Here is a 14,495-nt window from a genome sequence, read left to right as displayed (position 1 = left end):
CATCTCGGCTAGATCTGCATGACTCGTGATCAGATCTGGGCGGGCAGGGTCCAAGCCACTCCGTTCACGATATGATGACTCCGAGTCGATGATGCTCGATCACTCCTGATCAGCTTCGACGCACATTCTAACGTTCGCACCTTTCCAAACATCTGAGTCTGACAACGCGCCTGCCAATACACCTCAATACACAAATCCACTAGGACCATGAATCTCAGCTTAACGACACGTAAATTCGCTTGTGTTCATTGTTCACCACTATAACCGCCACCATCACCGTCACCATATCCTCTTACCTCACATGCATGATCCCGATCCCCTGTGGGATTTTGGTCCGATCTACCAAACCCTTCACAACTTGAAGCTGCCTGCGTCTAGTACGCCTGCGCAGTATGAAGACAGAGAAGCAGACGATAGTCCAGAAGGTGGCGTTTCGTTGGGCAATTTCAACGAGATATGGGACATCTTAGGTCACCCTCGACAAGCTGACAATGTCTACGTTCCCGACCTCTGCGAATTCGAACCTTGCCTACCCGAAGTCCCAGCTCGCCAGACCCTCGACGACGTCGCTGACACTCGTGCCATCCGCTGGCGTGACGAGATCGATGGAGCCTATCTGGAAGATAGCATCGAGCCACCACAGCTGACAGCCGCGGCTCTACGAACAGCGAAACGGGCAGCCAGACGTGCAAGAGCTCGCGAGAGGATTGAGCAGTCGGGTGCTTCCAGGGACGCGGACACAGACACTGCCACCGACTATGAATCTGCTGGCGAAGAGCTCGAAGCGTTGAGAAGATCACCAGACCGACAGGCAGTCATTGATCGAATTCTGGGGCGGTCCAGACCTGGTCTCTACGACTCTCCTCCAACATCACCATCGCCGCCAAAGCAGAAGGCTTCGTTACGAGACATTCCAATTTCCAATCCACATTTGTGGACACCACCGCCTTCAACCAGAAGCCACCGTCCTGTTATTTCAACCCAGGACGGCTTCACCCCCGAGCAGCGAAAGCAGAGTCTGATTAAGCTGCTTCGGAAGAGGTATGGCGGCCAAGAGACCTATTTGAAGAGTCCAGGGCTGCTTCTGCCTCAATTTACCACGCTGAATACTTCCACCATTGGTATTCATGTTTTCATCGATATGTCCAACATATCTATTGGCTTTCACGATCATCTCAAGATCGCCCGCGGGATGTCCCGCGACGTTTTTACGCGACGAGTGCCTATGGACTTTCATAACTTCTCCCTTGTGCTCGAGCGCGGCCGACCCGCCGCCAAGAGAGTTCTCGCTGGGTCTGAAAAGCCGGCAGTGGTTTTGGAAGCAGAGACACTGGGCTACGAGACCAACATACTGGAGCGCGTGCTCAAAGTCAAGGAATTGACGCCACGTCAGAAGAAATACGCCTCTCGCTCTGGCGGAGAGACCAGTGGGTCTGAAAAGGACACTGGGTATCTTAACAAGGCTGCGGCGAAGAGGGTCGAGCAAGGTGTAGACGAAATTCTGCACCTCAAGATCCTTGAGAGTCTCATCGATTCCAGCAAGCCGAGCACGATCGTGCTGGCTACTGGCGATGCAGCTGAGGCAGAGTATAGCGGCGGCTTCTTGAAGATGGTAGAGAGGGCGATGTCCAAGGGCTGGATGGTCGAGCTCGTCAGCTTCAAGCTTAACACCAGCTCAATGTACTTGCGCAGCGAGTTCAGGGCGAAATGGGGTGCCTTGTTCAAGGTTATCCATCTGGATGAATTTGCAGAGTATCTCATCAAAGAAGATTAGATACTGCATTGGACGAAATAGCTAGAGCCGTGAGAGTCGGTACAGTAAACATGCTGCCCATATCGAGCGTCCAACATCGAACAATAACTAATATCTTGTTCGATCCATGGTGACTGTTCCGCTTGGCTGTCCATCTTGGCTTTGCTGGTTTGCTAGGCGGACCATAGAATTCCATCTACACTTCATCCTCTTCCTGACCTTGAATCAATACATCCAACGACAGTGATGCAGACCTACGCATTTGCAACAGGTCCACGTCCTCGGTCGATCTTGGATTATGTATCTCCGCCGATTCTACACAGTTCGGGCAATCTCGTACAACGATCTTCATCCTGCTTGTACGACCTCGGCCTCGCGTCTATGGCCGACAGTAGCTTCCTCCCTATCAACACGTAGCGATGCTGTCACAGAAATCACCGATATTCTCCTGTTTTCGCTACTGCCCAGCTGTGTGGCCAGCTACATGGTGCTCACTCAATCATTCACAGTCAAAGGAACGAAGAGTGGACCCATCACCAGATCGACCAGGCTAGCTCCCCTTGAAGAACCGATATGCTCCTTCATTAGTCACTGTACGCGGTACAGCGCCTAGCGGAGGACTTCTGAAGCCGCTGGCACCGAGGACCGTACAACGATATCGGTACTAGACATCACTCTCGTCCTCTAATTTCTACCGCCCCTGCCAATATACACCATCCAGCACTGGCGACTGATTCGACGAACTAGCAGTGCTAGGTTTCTGGCACTTCAGCTTTGGCTGTGAATACGAATCGTGGCTTGCTGGTGCCCTTAAGCATCTCTCTGTCTGGACCTCATCTTCATTCTCGATATTCAAGGGCATTTTGTAGCAAGGAGTCACGGAGGGCATCATATTATCATACTTGGATATACACTTTTCTAACGAGCCGAGATGGCGCTATTCACAGACGCCGAGCGATCGACCGAGACGCTCGACAACTCACACGGCGTCAACGAGAAAGGTCTGGAGACCTCCAATGAAGTTCCGAAACTCGGCGCGCCCACTCTGGCCGCAAGTCCAGCAGTCCCCGCTGACGCCGAGAAGCCGCCTCTCAACCCTATGGACCCGGCTTCCTTCCCAGACGGCGGCACTCGAGCATGGCTGACAGTATGGGGATCTCTGGCCATCTTGATCGCTTCCTTTGGGTGGATCAATGCTATCGGTGAGCCTCCAGCACCAACACCCTTTGAACGACATTGCGTTGCGTTCACTAATACATTTCCTTTCCACCAGGTATCTTCCAAGAATACTACGAAACTCATCAACTTCAGGACTATTCGCCATCCGACGTCGCTGGATTCCCGCCCTCGAATCCTCCTGCATGTTCGCCGGCGGACTCTGGGTTGGACACGTCTACGACTCCTACGGTCCTCGATACCTGCTCATCGGCGGCACGTTCCTTCACGTCTTCGGCTTGATGATGGCGTCCATCTCGACAAAGTACTACCAACTTCTGCTCTCACAGGGTCTGTGTTCTGCGATTGGGGCGAGCATGCTGTTCTACCCAGCGTTGACCTGCACCATCACGTGGTTCTTCAAGAAACGGGCACTGGCGGTGGGGATTGTGGCTGCCGGGTCTGGCCTGGGCGGGATCATCTTCCCTGTGATGGTGGAGAAGCTGGTGCCGCAAGTCGGGTTCGGATGGACGATGCGCATTTGTGCTTTCTTAATTTTGGCGCTGGGTATCTTTGGGAACCTGACTGTAACAAGCAGGATCCCGCCGATGCCGAAGAAGCTCACAGTGAAAGTCCTAGTGAAGCCATTCACGGAAGTCGAGTTTGCGTTGCTGGGCGCTGGAGCATTCTGCATGTATCTGGGCATGTTCCAAGTCTTCACGTTTTTGGTCACAGCAGGGGTTGCGAGGGGTGTTGATCGCGGTCTGGCGTTGTATTTGGTGCCGATCTTGAACGCTGGGAGCATAGTGGGAAGAATTCTGCCGCCATTTGTAGCAGACAAAGTCGGGAAAGTCAACGTCTTTCTCGTCAGCTGTGCGGCCACGACAATTTTGATCCTGGCTTTCTGGGTACCGGTATCTGGAACAGGGGGAATAGTGGCATTTTCGGTGCTGTTCGGCTTCACGTCGGGCGCAGTGGTGGCTATCAATCCTGCTGTGGTGGCGCAGATCAGTGATGTGAGAATGATTGGGGTGAGGACGGGAGTGATGTTCGCATGTGTTGCCGTTGCGGTGCTGATTGGGAGCCCAATTGGTGGGCAGATCGTGACCGCTGGTGGATACAGAGCAATGCAAGGCTTCTCCGGGGGAATGTGTACTCTCGGAGTCGCCTTCTTTGCTGCATTGAGATGGAAGTTGGGTGGTTTCGGGTTGAGGAGTAAGGTCTGAGGGATATTTCTCGTCCAGATCGAAGTATCAGGTATCATGTAAACCTCTCACCTTTCGGAAAACATAGAAGAGATCAAGACTCAGTCATTGATTTACATTGTTGTGTTCGAACCTCATTGCCTTTGGTATAGCGGGACGCTGGACTACATGATATTTGGAAATCTTGTTGACCACGGACACGTGAAGAGAGACACGTCAAGTCCGGGACTTAGTGGCCGCCAAGTTGCTGGTCTGCAAATTAGCAGCAGCAGAGACATCCTTATAGCGTCTGATCTCGTATTCCACGTGTTGAGACGACCTACATGCAGTTTGTGAAGTCCATAAAGCTAGTGAGCATTACAAGAAAGAAAGGAAGCACTTCAATATCGTAAGGGGACGCTAGTACCTAACGGGCGTAGCGCTCTACTGTTCACGTGACTGCTCTTTTTTTGCGGCTGACTGACTTCAACTTCAGTGGCACAGCTCATCATCAAACGAAAAGGTACTTCATCAATCTCGAGGAAACATTAACAAGATATCTCATCGCATCTATCTGAAGACACTCACTGATTGACTTTCGACCATCGCTGCGCCTCAATCAAATTGCCAGAGAAATCGACTCAATCTTGGAAAATTCTGAGTCACCCCGCTTGCTGGCATTTCTGTGCCAATTCTGACCGAAAATCTGGGTACCGAAATCACCACACTCTTTGCTCAGCCTGCATGCAGCCTCGTTCGATCTATTCACCTCGATCACTGACACACTCTGAGGACGCCTCTCCAGACTGGGACAGCGAGCGGGTAGCGACTTGGATAACACTTGCCTTCCCATTCCTCTGGCCACGCTGTTTGCGACTCTACGAAATGGCCTGATTTTACAAAAGGTGTCCCTAGAGCTCGACAGCCTCGCCATGTCAGGATATTCGACTACGAAACACACATAGATTACATCGTTACAGCCATTATGGCACCAACAGTGGCTACGGCCATGAAGCCGCGGGGCAACATTACCCGGAGGAAAGTCTCTGCTCCCAGTATAAATGGACTCAACTCAAGGCCCAAGGCCGGTATTACAAGGTTCCGGGCCTCTCCTGCCAGATCAATGACCCCCGAAGTACGAACAGCATCAAATCGGCGATTCAAGTGTCCGACTGGATGTGAGAATCCAGCCTTTGAGATGACCGATGATGTCGGTATACTATGCCAGAACTGCGGCGCCGTGGTGTCAGAGAATACTCAGCTGGTCAGTGAACAGACCTTTGCCGAAGGTCCATCCGGTCAAATACATGCTCAAGGTGTTGCTATTGGTGCTGGAGAGACGCATCGCCGCGGCGGTGGTTTCGCCAACACCGGCAAGGCTGGCAGCGAAGCTACGCCAACTCGGAAGACCGCAGAAATCAACGCTAAAATGGTCATCAATCGTCTCTGCGACCAGCTCAACATTCGGACTGGAGAAAACGAGCAGGCCTTGAGACTTTTCAACGTTGCTTATGCGAAAGGTTTCGTCAGAGGACGCAGCTTGGACGATGTTGCCCTAATTAGTCTCTACACCACGATCAGACAATCCACTGAACAAATACAGGGCGTCAAGAGACCGAGATACGGCGTCATGCTGATTGACTTCGCTGAGAAGGGAGATATCGACGTGTTCGCCCTGGGCAAGATCTTCACAGACTTCGTTCGGGACATCTTTCTGGAAGACGCGGCCAAGCACAAGTCGTCTGAGGAACTCAGGCAAGCTCAATTACTTGCGCCTGGACCCGAGGTCTTCGTCTCGCGGTTTGTCGACGAACTAGAGTTCCCCCCACACGATGCTCCCAGGATAAAATCCGATGCGTACAAAATCATTGCCAGCATGAAACGCGACTGGATTACGCGCGGACGTCGTCCAGCCGGAATTTGTGGAGCAGCGGTCATCATTGCAGCCCGAATGAACAACTACCGCAGAACGGTGCGAGAGGTAGTCCTGGTAGCCAAAGTGACCGAAATCACTCTCAACAAGCGCCTCGAAGAGTTCAGCGAGACGCCTCTTAGCAAAGCTTCGGTGGATAAATTCAAGAAGCTGGTTCTCCCGAATGTGGATTTTGAAGATCTCCAAGAGGCACGTGTGGACGGGGAGCCTGCCAAAGGCGATACAAACATGGAAGATTTCATGGCGAAGGTTCACGAACAACAGGCGAAGCAGAGAGCTGGTCAGGATCACTCAGATCTTCCAGATGCTCTGGATCCACCCATCCTGAGACCAAAGCCAAAGAAGCGCAAGCGGAAGGGGCAAGCTGTAACCGCTGCTGAGCTGGAGAACGATGGCTCTGAAGGCGTAGACACTCCAGAGGATAGTGACGACGAAACCGAAGAGCCTCCGGCGAAGCAAGCAAGAGTCGACGCGGAGGGTTTCGCTATACCCACGCAGCCAGCATCTTCGAGCGCCCCAACGAAAGGCGCCCCTCCTAAGAAAGGTCCTGGTCGTACGAAGGGCAGCAAGAATTGGCGAGCACCTGCGGCCACACCTGCTGAACGAGCGATAGAGCAGGAGATCCAGAATGACATTGATGAGAGCATGCCCGAGTTGGAGGAAAGCGCCACGCGACTTGCTGTTGACAAGGCTCGAGCAGCGTCAGAACAGCCGTCGACGAGTTTGGACCATCAGAGCGCGGAGACCGCCATTGATCCAAAGTTGGCAGGTAATTCTGGTGATGTCGACATGTCGATAGTCATAGGTGATGACGAGTTTGAGGACGATGAAGATGTAGCGACGTGCTTACTCAATGAAGAGGAGAAGCTACTGAAAGAAAAGGTCTGGGTCAACGAGAATGCCGACTGGTTGCGGCAGGACCATGCGAAGCGTATCCGACGGAATCTTAAAGAGCAAGAACTCAAAGACAAAGGCATAGACCCAGTCCAATTTGAGCGCAACAAGAAGGCCCAAGGTCGTCGCCGCAAGGACGGCAGCCGCATGCCCCATCGGGCTGGCGATACTCGCTACCTCCACGACCCAGAGTATGACCGTCGCACTGGACCGCACGCTACCCCAGGTGCCGGTGATCGTGCCAGTGTTCTCTCTTCTCGTGCAGGCTCTGCATCTCCAGCTCCACGCCGAGACCGTCCTCTGGATGCAACAGAGTCTGTCACGCGCATGCTTCGGCAGCGCACGCCGTTCTCGACACGACTCAATTACTCCGCAATTGGTAGCATCTATGGCAACCCATCCGAGACAACGACTCGATCCCCTACACCGATGTCGCCGTCTCGCGCGTCCAGTGTGCTGTCTGACGCCCGGAGTGACTTGAGTCGATCGCGGAGTATCAGCATTCTTGGCTCTACCAGCAAGAATCCTCGCAACACTGATGAAGTCGCTCGAACAGCCACCGAAAAGCGTCTGCGCATCGTGGCTGGCCTGCCCGCAGACACAGATCGCAGCGACGTCATCTTTGGTGGCTACGGTGGTAAGAACACCGGCTTGCAGCGCAGCAAAGGTTCATTGTCTGCCGAGAAGCGCCAGAAGAAGGTCTATCAGGACAGAAGAGCCAGCGGTAGCGACAGCGGCAGCCCAAGCGTGGGACCTGCTGGACGATCTGGAAGTCAAGGTACAGATGGAGGCGAGGGATCTGCTGTCGGCACACCAGACTACGAGAGGAGAGAGGTGTCAGCGTCTCCAAGCCCATCGCCAGGTCCTCCGCGAGGCCAATCTCAAGTCGCAAGGCCAATCACAGCCCGACCGAATCAGCAACCACGCAATGTCACCTTCGCGAAAAGCCCGACCAGCGCACAAGATCCTCCTTCGGGCGGCAACACGCCACGCAGTGGCACAAGCTCAAACATCGAGGCTTTTGGTGGTACCGAAGAAGTCGTAGAAGGCGAAGCTCTGGACGAAGACGAAGGTCTTATCATGGAGGTCGCACCACCCGGTGCCTATGACGATGACGACGATATAGATGATGAGGAAGAAGACTACGATGAGGATGAGGATGAAGGTGGAGATCCTGACATTGATGGTGCATTCGCGGGACACTACTGACGGGCCGCTGCTGACAGAAGTCATCAACATCACTGGTCTCGAATGGTGGGACTGGCCATCTGTATACATACGTTGGACAAATTGGGAGCTCAGGAAGCCATGACATTTTACTCGAGATACCCAGATAAATTCAGAGCACAGGATGCAGGAGCAAAAGTCCATCATAGACTTCTTTGAAGGCATTGGAAGTTTCTAGCGTGTACATAGACCTGCGCTGTATTACGGAAATGCCCGAGATGGTTCATTTAAGACTGTGCCCTTGGTACCTAGGTAGCTTTCCCCGCCCGCAACAGGCCAGAAGACCTGCGCTTTCGCTAAACTAATAAACCATACACCCCGCTTACGACCGTCAATCTGTACGAAGTGCCGCGAGATGTTCTGATCGGACACAACATCTAAATCCGACGGCGACAATGGTTTGACCTTTAAGATCTGGAATCCGTGACTCACAGGGCCGGAGAGATTTTCATGAGATACCAGTCTCAGGATCAATATAAGACTACTGCCAACTACAATTCTTGCTTCCAGCGTGTCCGAGGGTGATGACAATCTTGCTGAAGATTAACAGGTAGTACTTACAGCCGAGATAGACGGTCGGCCGAGCGACTTATTCCTAAGAGATGGCCCAATTTCTCCCAGACGAGCGAGCTTTCGCGAGTCTAGAAGGCAAGAACGTCGTTCTGACCGGCGCCGCGACTGGCATCGGCGCCGCAACAGCAACCCTCCTGGTCCACGCTGGAGCCAATGTCTTCTTCGGCGACGTCGCAACAAAACCCGCCGAAGAACTCGTCTCAACCTTATCGAGGCCCTCCCTGCCAGGAAGCATTGCCTTCCGACACTGCGACGTCACCAAATACGACGACATCTACCAGCTGTTCAAGTCTGCTCGTGACGAACTCGGACAGATTCATCACGCGGTCTCTGTGGCTGGTATCTTTGAGCAGGGAGCTTGGTTTGATCCGGGGCTGACCGTTGAGTCTGTTGGGGAGGGTCCGGCGACTACTGCTGTGCTGGATGTGAATGTCCTGGGGAGTGCGAATTTCGCGCGTATTGCAGTTGTGTTCCTGCGCGAGGGGATCAGTGATGGCGAAAACCGGAGTCTGACTTTGCTGTCGAGTGTGAATGCGTTCAGGGAGAGTCCAGGGCTGTACATGTATCAGGTGAGTCCAGAGCTCTGACGCCTGCTAGAGGCCTTGACCTTCTTAGTCGACTGACGCGGACAGACTTCAAAGCACGCAATCCAGGGCCTGATGCGCTCCATGCGCAAGATCATCTACGAGCGAGATGGCATTAGAGTGAATTGCGTATGTCCGGGTGTCACTGACACACCCATGACGATTGGGATTGCAGAGAAGTTTAAGAAGGCAGGGCTGTACGTCCAGTCGGCGGAGTCTGTTGGGCGGATCATCGTTGGGATCCAGTCAACGGACGGCTTGAATGGCAAGGCTTTCTACGTTGAGGGCGGCGATGGATGGGAATTCGAGGACAGCTTCTACCGTGAGCAGCCACGATGGCTAGGAGAGGAGGCGACAAGGAGGATGAGAGTGAACTCTGAGGCTGTTCAGAAGGTATGATGACCTCGGGACCTTTCCGGCGCTTGGAATTTGAATGGACTGCTAATTGCGTTGTACAGGGCTTCCTTACGGACAAGAGCTAGTTTGCGGGATCAATGGCCTCGCGTGGGCGAGCGAGCGTTCACGTCGACTTGTCGTGTGTAATACATATTACAATTCGTGGCAACTCGAGCATAGCGTAGAGTGCAAGATCAAGATCCGGCTGTGCAGAAGACCCCTGGAGCTCGGGCTGCTTGGTAGGGTACAGCTACACTGTTGAGTCACGACAAGCCCATAGAGTACCGCAGAGACGCTTTTAAAGGCGTCGGGTCTGAATGGTAGGAGTCAATGTGCTCACATATCTGATCTGACAGATGACATATCAGAGCACTTTGCAATTTGCTACCTTGCTACTCCAAGGTTGACTCGCGAGCTGGATAATCCACCAGGACGACAAACCTATGGCATGGACATAGCCGAGATCCTGGTGTCACTGTCCGGTTCGCTGTCGACGGCTTTGCGGCGTGTGAATCAGTGAGCTCGGAATCATGTAGCATGCAGTCGAACCTGTCACAGCGACGCTAGACTTGAAGAAACTGTGAACAGCGATTTAGTCAACGTCCTGTGATTGGTCGTCTCGCGTCAGAAGCGACTGCCAGGATTGAGGTACCTGATGAGACGCCTCGCAATACCGAAGTGGCAGAAACAATAGGAGGCAGAGCCTGATTGGGCTAAACGAGCTCTTGGGACGGTATACCCAGCACCAAGGCAGACAAAACGACGCAAGCCGACGCCGCCAGCCCCGCTGGCGATGTCATGCGAAATACCTGTATGGCGACGCTTTCTAAGCATGTCCAGGTGAAGCTTGGAAGCAATGTTGTAGGAGCACAAAGACCCAAGACTGCTCCTGCCAGGAGAGGAAACTTCAGAACCCAAGTACAGGCATGGTTGGTAAGCAAGAAAACGGCTATCGGCGTTACGGTGCCAATAGAGTACCGGTCACGGTGTTATTTGTGGACCAATTAAGAGCATTCCAGGGGAGCTACGACAGTGGAAATATCTGAAGTATTTCATCGGGTGAGGTAAGTGCAATCGTAGGCAGGCACTGCTGTGCACCTCCTCTTTCAAAGAGACGGAGTGCTTTCCGTTTGTCCTTCACTTAGTACATATGTCGTCGATCTCCCTGAGTCTTCGATCGAATCTCGTTTCAATCCTTAGGCAGACCACTCCATATCCGGGCAACCTCGCAATACGTCAGACAGCTCCTCGCCTAAACCATACACAACCTCGACGACATCTAAGACTTGGTACCCCATTTGTAAGTCGACTTGTCTAACTCCGCCCTTGAATGGCTCGGAGTGGTCTCCTCACCGCAACATATACGACTTTCATCGTCTGTACGATTGGCATACTGATTCAACTCTTCGCGAGATCACAGTCAGGCAAGATGTCGGGCAACCCTCCTTTCCATAATCTGACGTGAGTTTCTGATTGACTCCAAACTCAAGCACTTCGCATTCGATCAGGACTGAGCGATCAACAGGTACTACACCTTCGGAACTCCCAATGGCCTGAAGCCCGCCATTGTGCTAGAGGAACTTGGACTGCAGTACAAGGTCGAGAAGGTCGACATCACCAAGAATACTCAGAAGGTAAGAATCGAACTCATCTTTGGAAAATCGACCTACTCAGAATCGAGCATTACCAAAGCTAGAATCGAGCATTGACATCATGTAGGAGCAATGGTTCCTGGACATTAACCCGAATGGACGAATCCCAGCCCTCAAGGACGGAGACCTTCGCGTCTTCGAGACCGGAGCGATCATGCTGTACCTGACCGACCGCTACGACAAGGAAGGAAAGCTCAACTACCCGCAAGGCTCGCGTGAGTACTACGAAGTCCTGTCCTGGTTGATGTGGCAGATGGGCGGCCTGGGACCAATGCAGGTGAGTTCTCCTGGCGCTTTTCAATGCAAATGCTTACTGTCCACAGGGTCAAGCCAACCACTTCCGAGCTATGGCTGGAGCCTACTCCGAGTACGGTATCAAGCGCTATATGGACGAGACTGCTCGCCTGTTCGATGTTCTGGAATCGCGACTGAGTCATGCTGACTGGCTTGCTGGCGAGAAGTACACGCTCGCTGACATTGCATCCTACTCCTGGGTTCGTGCCGGACCAGTGTTCCTCGACATGGACATCAAGAAGTGGCCAGGAATCGAGAAATGGGTCAAGCGCATTGGTGAACGTCCTGCGGTTCAGAAGGCTCAAACGATTCCGGAGGGTACTCGAAGCGCGGAGGAGCTAAGCCAGATGGCCAAAGGTGAGAACCCTGCGCTGTCCTTGCAGCCACGTTCAACATTCTCGATCTGCTTCATGCCCGGTAATACTGACTGATGTCATCACAGGCATGCGTGACCGCATCGACGGCATGAAGGAGACCAAGAGAGACTCGTGACTCGCGAAAGGTGGCAGCAGGCTGTGAAAGCCTTGGAAGCGGAGCGGGTACTCAAACTGTCAAAGCTTCACAATGTCTGGTGGAGGCGAGCACAAGATCTCGCGGACACACTGCTGATCGTCCCTGACACCATACTGCACAGCAAATTCGGCACGGGCGGCCCAAAACTGCTCCTTATTTGGAACATGTAGCATCACCCGAAAACATCCTACAAGAAGCGACAAGTAAGCTCATGGCGTGAGCAATGCGTACTCAAGCTGTTGCTCTCTGCCAAGGACTGCCTTCAGGTTCCCAGAAGCCTACCTACCAAAGTCTCATTCTGCGTGTGCCTGAATCCCCATCGGTTGCCTTGTTCGGGGAGAGGAGGTGCGCTCCGTTGTCTATGTCTGATTATGTCCGGCAGATGCCATACTGGAAACGGCAGCTCCCGCAGTAGCACCCGATCATTGCCGCGACATGGAGAGTAATCAACCTGAAGTGCAAGTCAAGGAAGGTACAAGGACCATTTCCTCAGCTCCTGAGGTTTTGACGGCTAGCATACTTCGCAGGCGACCTCTGATAGGTCAACAGACGAGGCAAGTTTCCGCCGTAGCCCTTTCAGTGGTTCCTATACAATCCTTCGAAAGCCTGTCGGGCGACAGCCTTCCCTGACATTGTCGAGCTGGGGAGGCCCTGAAAGCCTCCGAGAGGCTGAGAACATGAGCAGTCATGTACAAGAGCCCAACATGCCGCTCTTCAGGGATCCCTCCGAGAGCAGTCAAGACCCTACTTCCCCTTGAACCCCGGCAATGACCAACAATATGAATGGCAGCCTCAGTAACAAGAAACCGGTCATCCTTCTCGTTACGGGAGCCTGGCACGCCCCAGAGCACTATGCTCCACTGATAGCCCTCCTCAGATCGTACGGCTATACAGTACACTGTCCATTATTGCCGTCGAATTCTCAATCGCAACCTCCAGCCAACCTGGACGATGACATCCTCTTCGTAAGCCGATCCTCCTATCACTCACCTTCACTCGCGACCCACTTCCCCGACTGACGTTTTCCCACCCACAGATCCGCCCCTACGCCCTGTCCCTCCTCTCCGCAACGGATCTCGTCGTCTTAACCCACAGCTACGGCGGCATGGTCGCCAGCTACGCCCTGGCCAACCTCACGCAAATCTCACCCAACCGCCTGACCCACCTGATTTACATGACCGCCTTCCTGCCACTCCCGGGCGAATCTCTGTGCTCAATCTTCGGCATGGTCCCGCCCTTCCTCCGCCCCAACCCCTCCACCAACAACATCGGTTTCATTCCCAATGGTCCCCGCATCCACTTCTACCAGGACTGCCACCCGAGCCAAATCGATCGCGCCGTCGGCCTCATGACAACGCACTCGATCGCAAGCCAGCACCATGCACCTGGCTGGGCATTGTTGATACCCAGCCGGGCAATGCTGAGAAAGTCTATGAAGCGCTCTTTGCTGCATCTGACCTGCCACTCGCGGAAGCCATCTCGCAAGCACAAGCAGACGCCAAAAGACAACTGGCCGCGGACCCTGCTGCAATCATCGCCAACCCCGCTCTGGCAGACCTGCAAATGGCGTACGACGATCCGAACGTCGAGGTCGCGTATATCCATTGCACCCAGGACGCAGGGTTGCTGCCACAGCTGCAGGAGATGATGATTGGGAGGGTGCATGATCGCTGGGCGCAGAAGGCGAGTCGGAAGGTTGCTAAGGGTGCGAGCGCCGTCATCAGGGAGGAAAGGATCGAGGCGGGCCATAGTCCGTTCTTGTCGCGGGTGGACGAAACTGCTAGGGTTGTCGATTGCATTATCATGGGTGACTGAACGCGTGATTGGGGCAGGGTTTTGTATCCCTTTTGCTGCCGTTCTACTTGCCTTGACTCCCGTGCGTCCTGTTCCTCGTTCCTCCTCCTGCAGTTTGTGAGCGAACCACACCCATGATCGTGTCAGTAGGAGTGAGGAGCAGTAAGGTTGAGCATGATGAGTATTAGGAAAGGAAAAAGGACTGAAGGAGAAGTATGCAAATATCGATAATGAAGACATCGCTTGAAGAAACCAAACCAGCCTAGGGCTGATATTGACCGACCACATCCGGTACATCTCTCGCTGTTTCTTATGGACAATCGGGTAGAACAACACACGCAGAGCCTGATCCGTCCCTCACCTCAGGAAGTACAGCGGTGAACATTCGTTGCTTTTCCCGCGTCGGCATTTGCGCAGCTGGTCAGACACGCTGCGTGTTGAATCGTTCCGAAGACGCTATAATGGATGCGTCTACCTTTTCCGAATCCTGGTTGTCGAACGTCGTCTCTCTGCCCCCCACTCTACCGCTGACAACACCACCCG

At 53.5% G+C, this 14,495-nt stretch overlaps 5 protein-coding genes across 5 annotated transcripts; all 5 read left to right on the top strand.

Annotated features, from left to right (window-relative positions):
* Nucleotides 1-301: 301 nt before the first annotated feature.
* AB675_1927 (uncharacterized protein) lies at nucleotides 302-1,774 on the top strand (the record flags this gene model as incomplete). Its single annotated transcript, XM_018141854.1, has 1 exon — nucleotides 302-1,774. One exon carries the CDS (start codon nucleotides 302-304, stop codon nucleotides 1,772-1,774), a length of 1,473 nt encoding a protein of 490 aa, XP_018002731.1.
* Nucleotides 1,775-2,684: 910 nt separating this feature from the next.
* Nucleotides 2,685-4,134, top strand: AB675_1926 (putative transporter MCH4; the record flags this gene model as incomplete). Its single annotated transcript, XM_018141853.1, has 2 exons — nucleotides 2,685-2,955; nucleotides 3,065-4,134. 2 exons carry the CDS (start codon nucleotides 2,685-2,687, stop codon nucleotides 4,132-4,134), a joined length of 1,341 nt encoding a protein of 446 aa, XP_018002632.1.
* Nucleotides 4,135-5,077: 943 nt separating this feature from the next.
* On the top strand, nucleotides 5,078-9,702 carry AB675_1925 (Transcription factor IIIB 90 kDa subunit; the record flags this gene model as incomplete). Its single annotated transcript, XM_018141852.1, has 3 exons — nucleotides 5,078-8,018; nucleotides 8,747-9,288; nucleotides 9,352-9,702. 3 exons carry the CDS (start codon nucleotides 5,078-5,080, stop codon nucleotides 9,700-9,702), a joined length of 3,834 nt encoding a protein of 1,277 aa, XP_018003011.1.
* Nucleotides 9,703-11,128: 1,426 nt separating this feature from the next.
* Nucleotides 11,129-12,137, top strand: AB675_1924 (Disulfide-bond oxido YfcG; the record flags this gene model as incomplete). The annotated part of the gene is made up of 5 exons (XM_018141851.1): nucleotides 11,129-11,160; nucleotides 11,225-11,333; nucleotides 11,419-11,628; nucleotides 11,675-12,002; nucleotides 12,088-12,137. 5 exons carry the CDS (start codon nucleotides 11,129-11,131, stop codon nucleotides 12,135-12,137), a joined length of 729 nt encoding a protein of 242 aa, XP_018002844.1.
* An 800-nt stretch (nucleotides 12,138-12,937) lies between these two features.
* Nucleotides 12,938-13,973, top strand: AB675_1923 (uncharacterized protein; the record flags this gene model as incomplete). Its single annotated transcript, XM_018141850.1, has 3 exons — nucleotides 12,938-13,123; nucleotides 13,195-13,497; nucleotides 13,569-13,973. The coding sequence occupies 3 exons, from the start codon at nucleotides 12,938-12,940 to the stop codon at nucleotides 13,971-13,973; spliced, it is 894 nt and encodes a 297-aa protein (XP_018002928.1).
* Nucleotides 13,974-14,495: the final 522 nt, after the last annotated feature.

The sequence above is a fragment of the Cyphellophora attinorum genome (assembly GCF_001299255.1).
Source record: "Cyphellophora attinorum strain CBS 131958 chromosome Unknown Contig6, whole genome shotgun sequence".
Taxonomy (NCBI): Eukaryota; Fungi; Ascomycota; class Eurotiomycetes; order Chaetothyriales; family Cyphellophoraceae; genus Cyphellophora; species Cyphellophora attinorum.
This window is presented reverse-complemented; position numbering and strand designations above follow the sequence as displayed.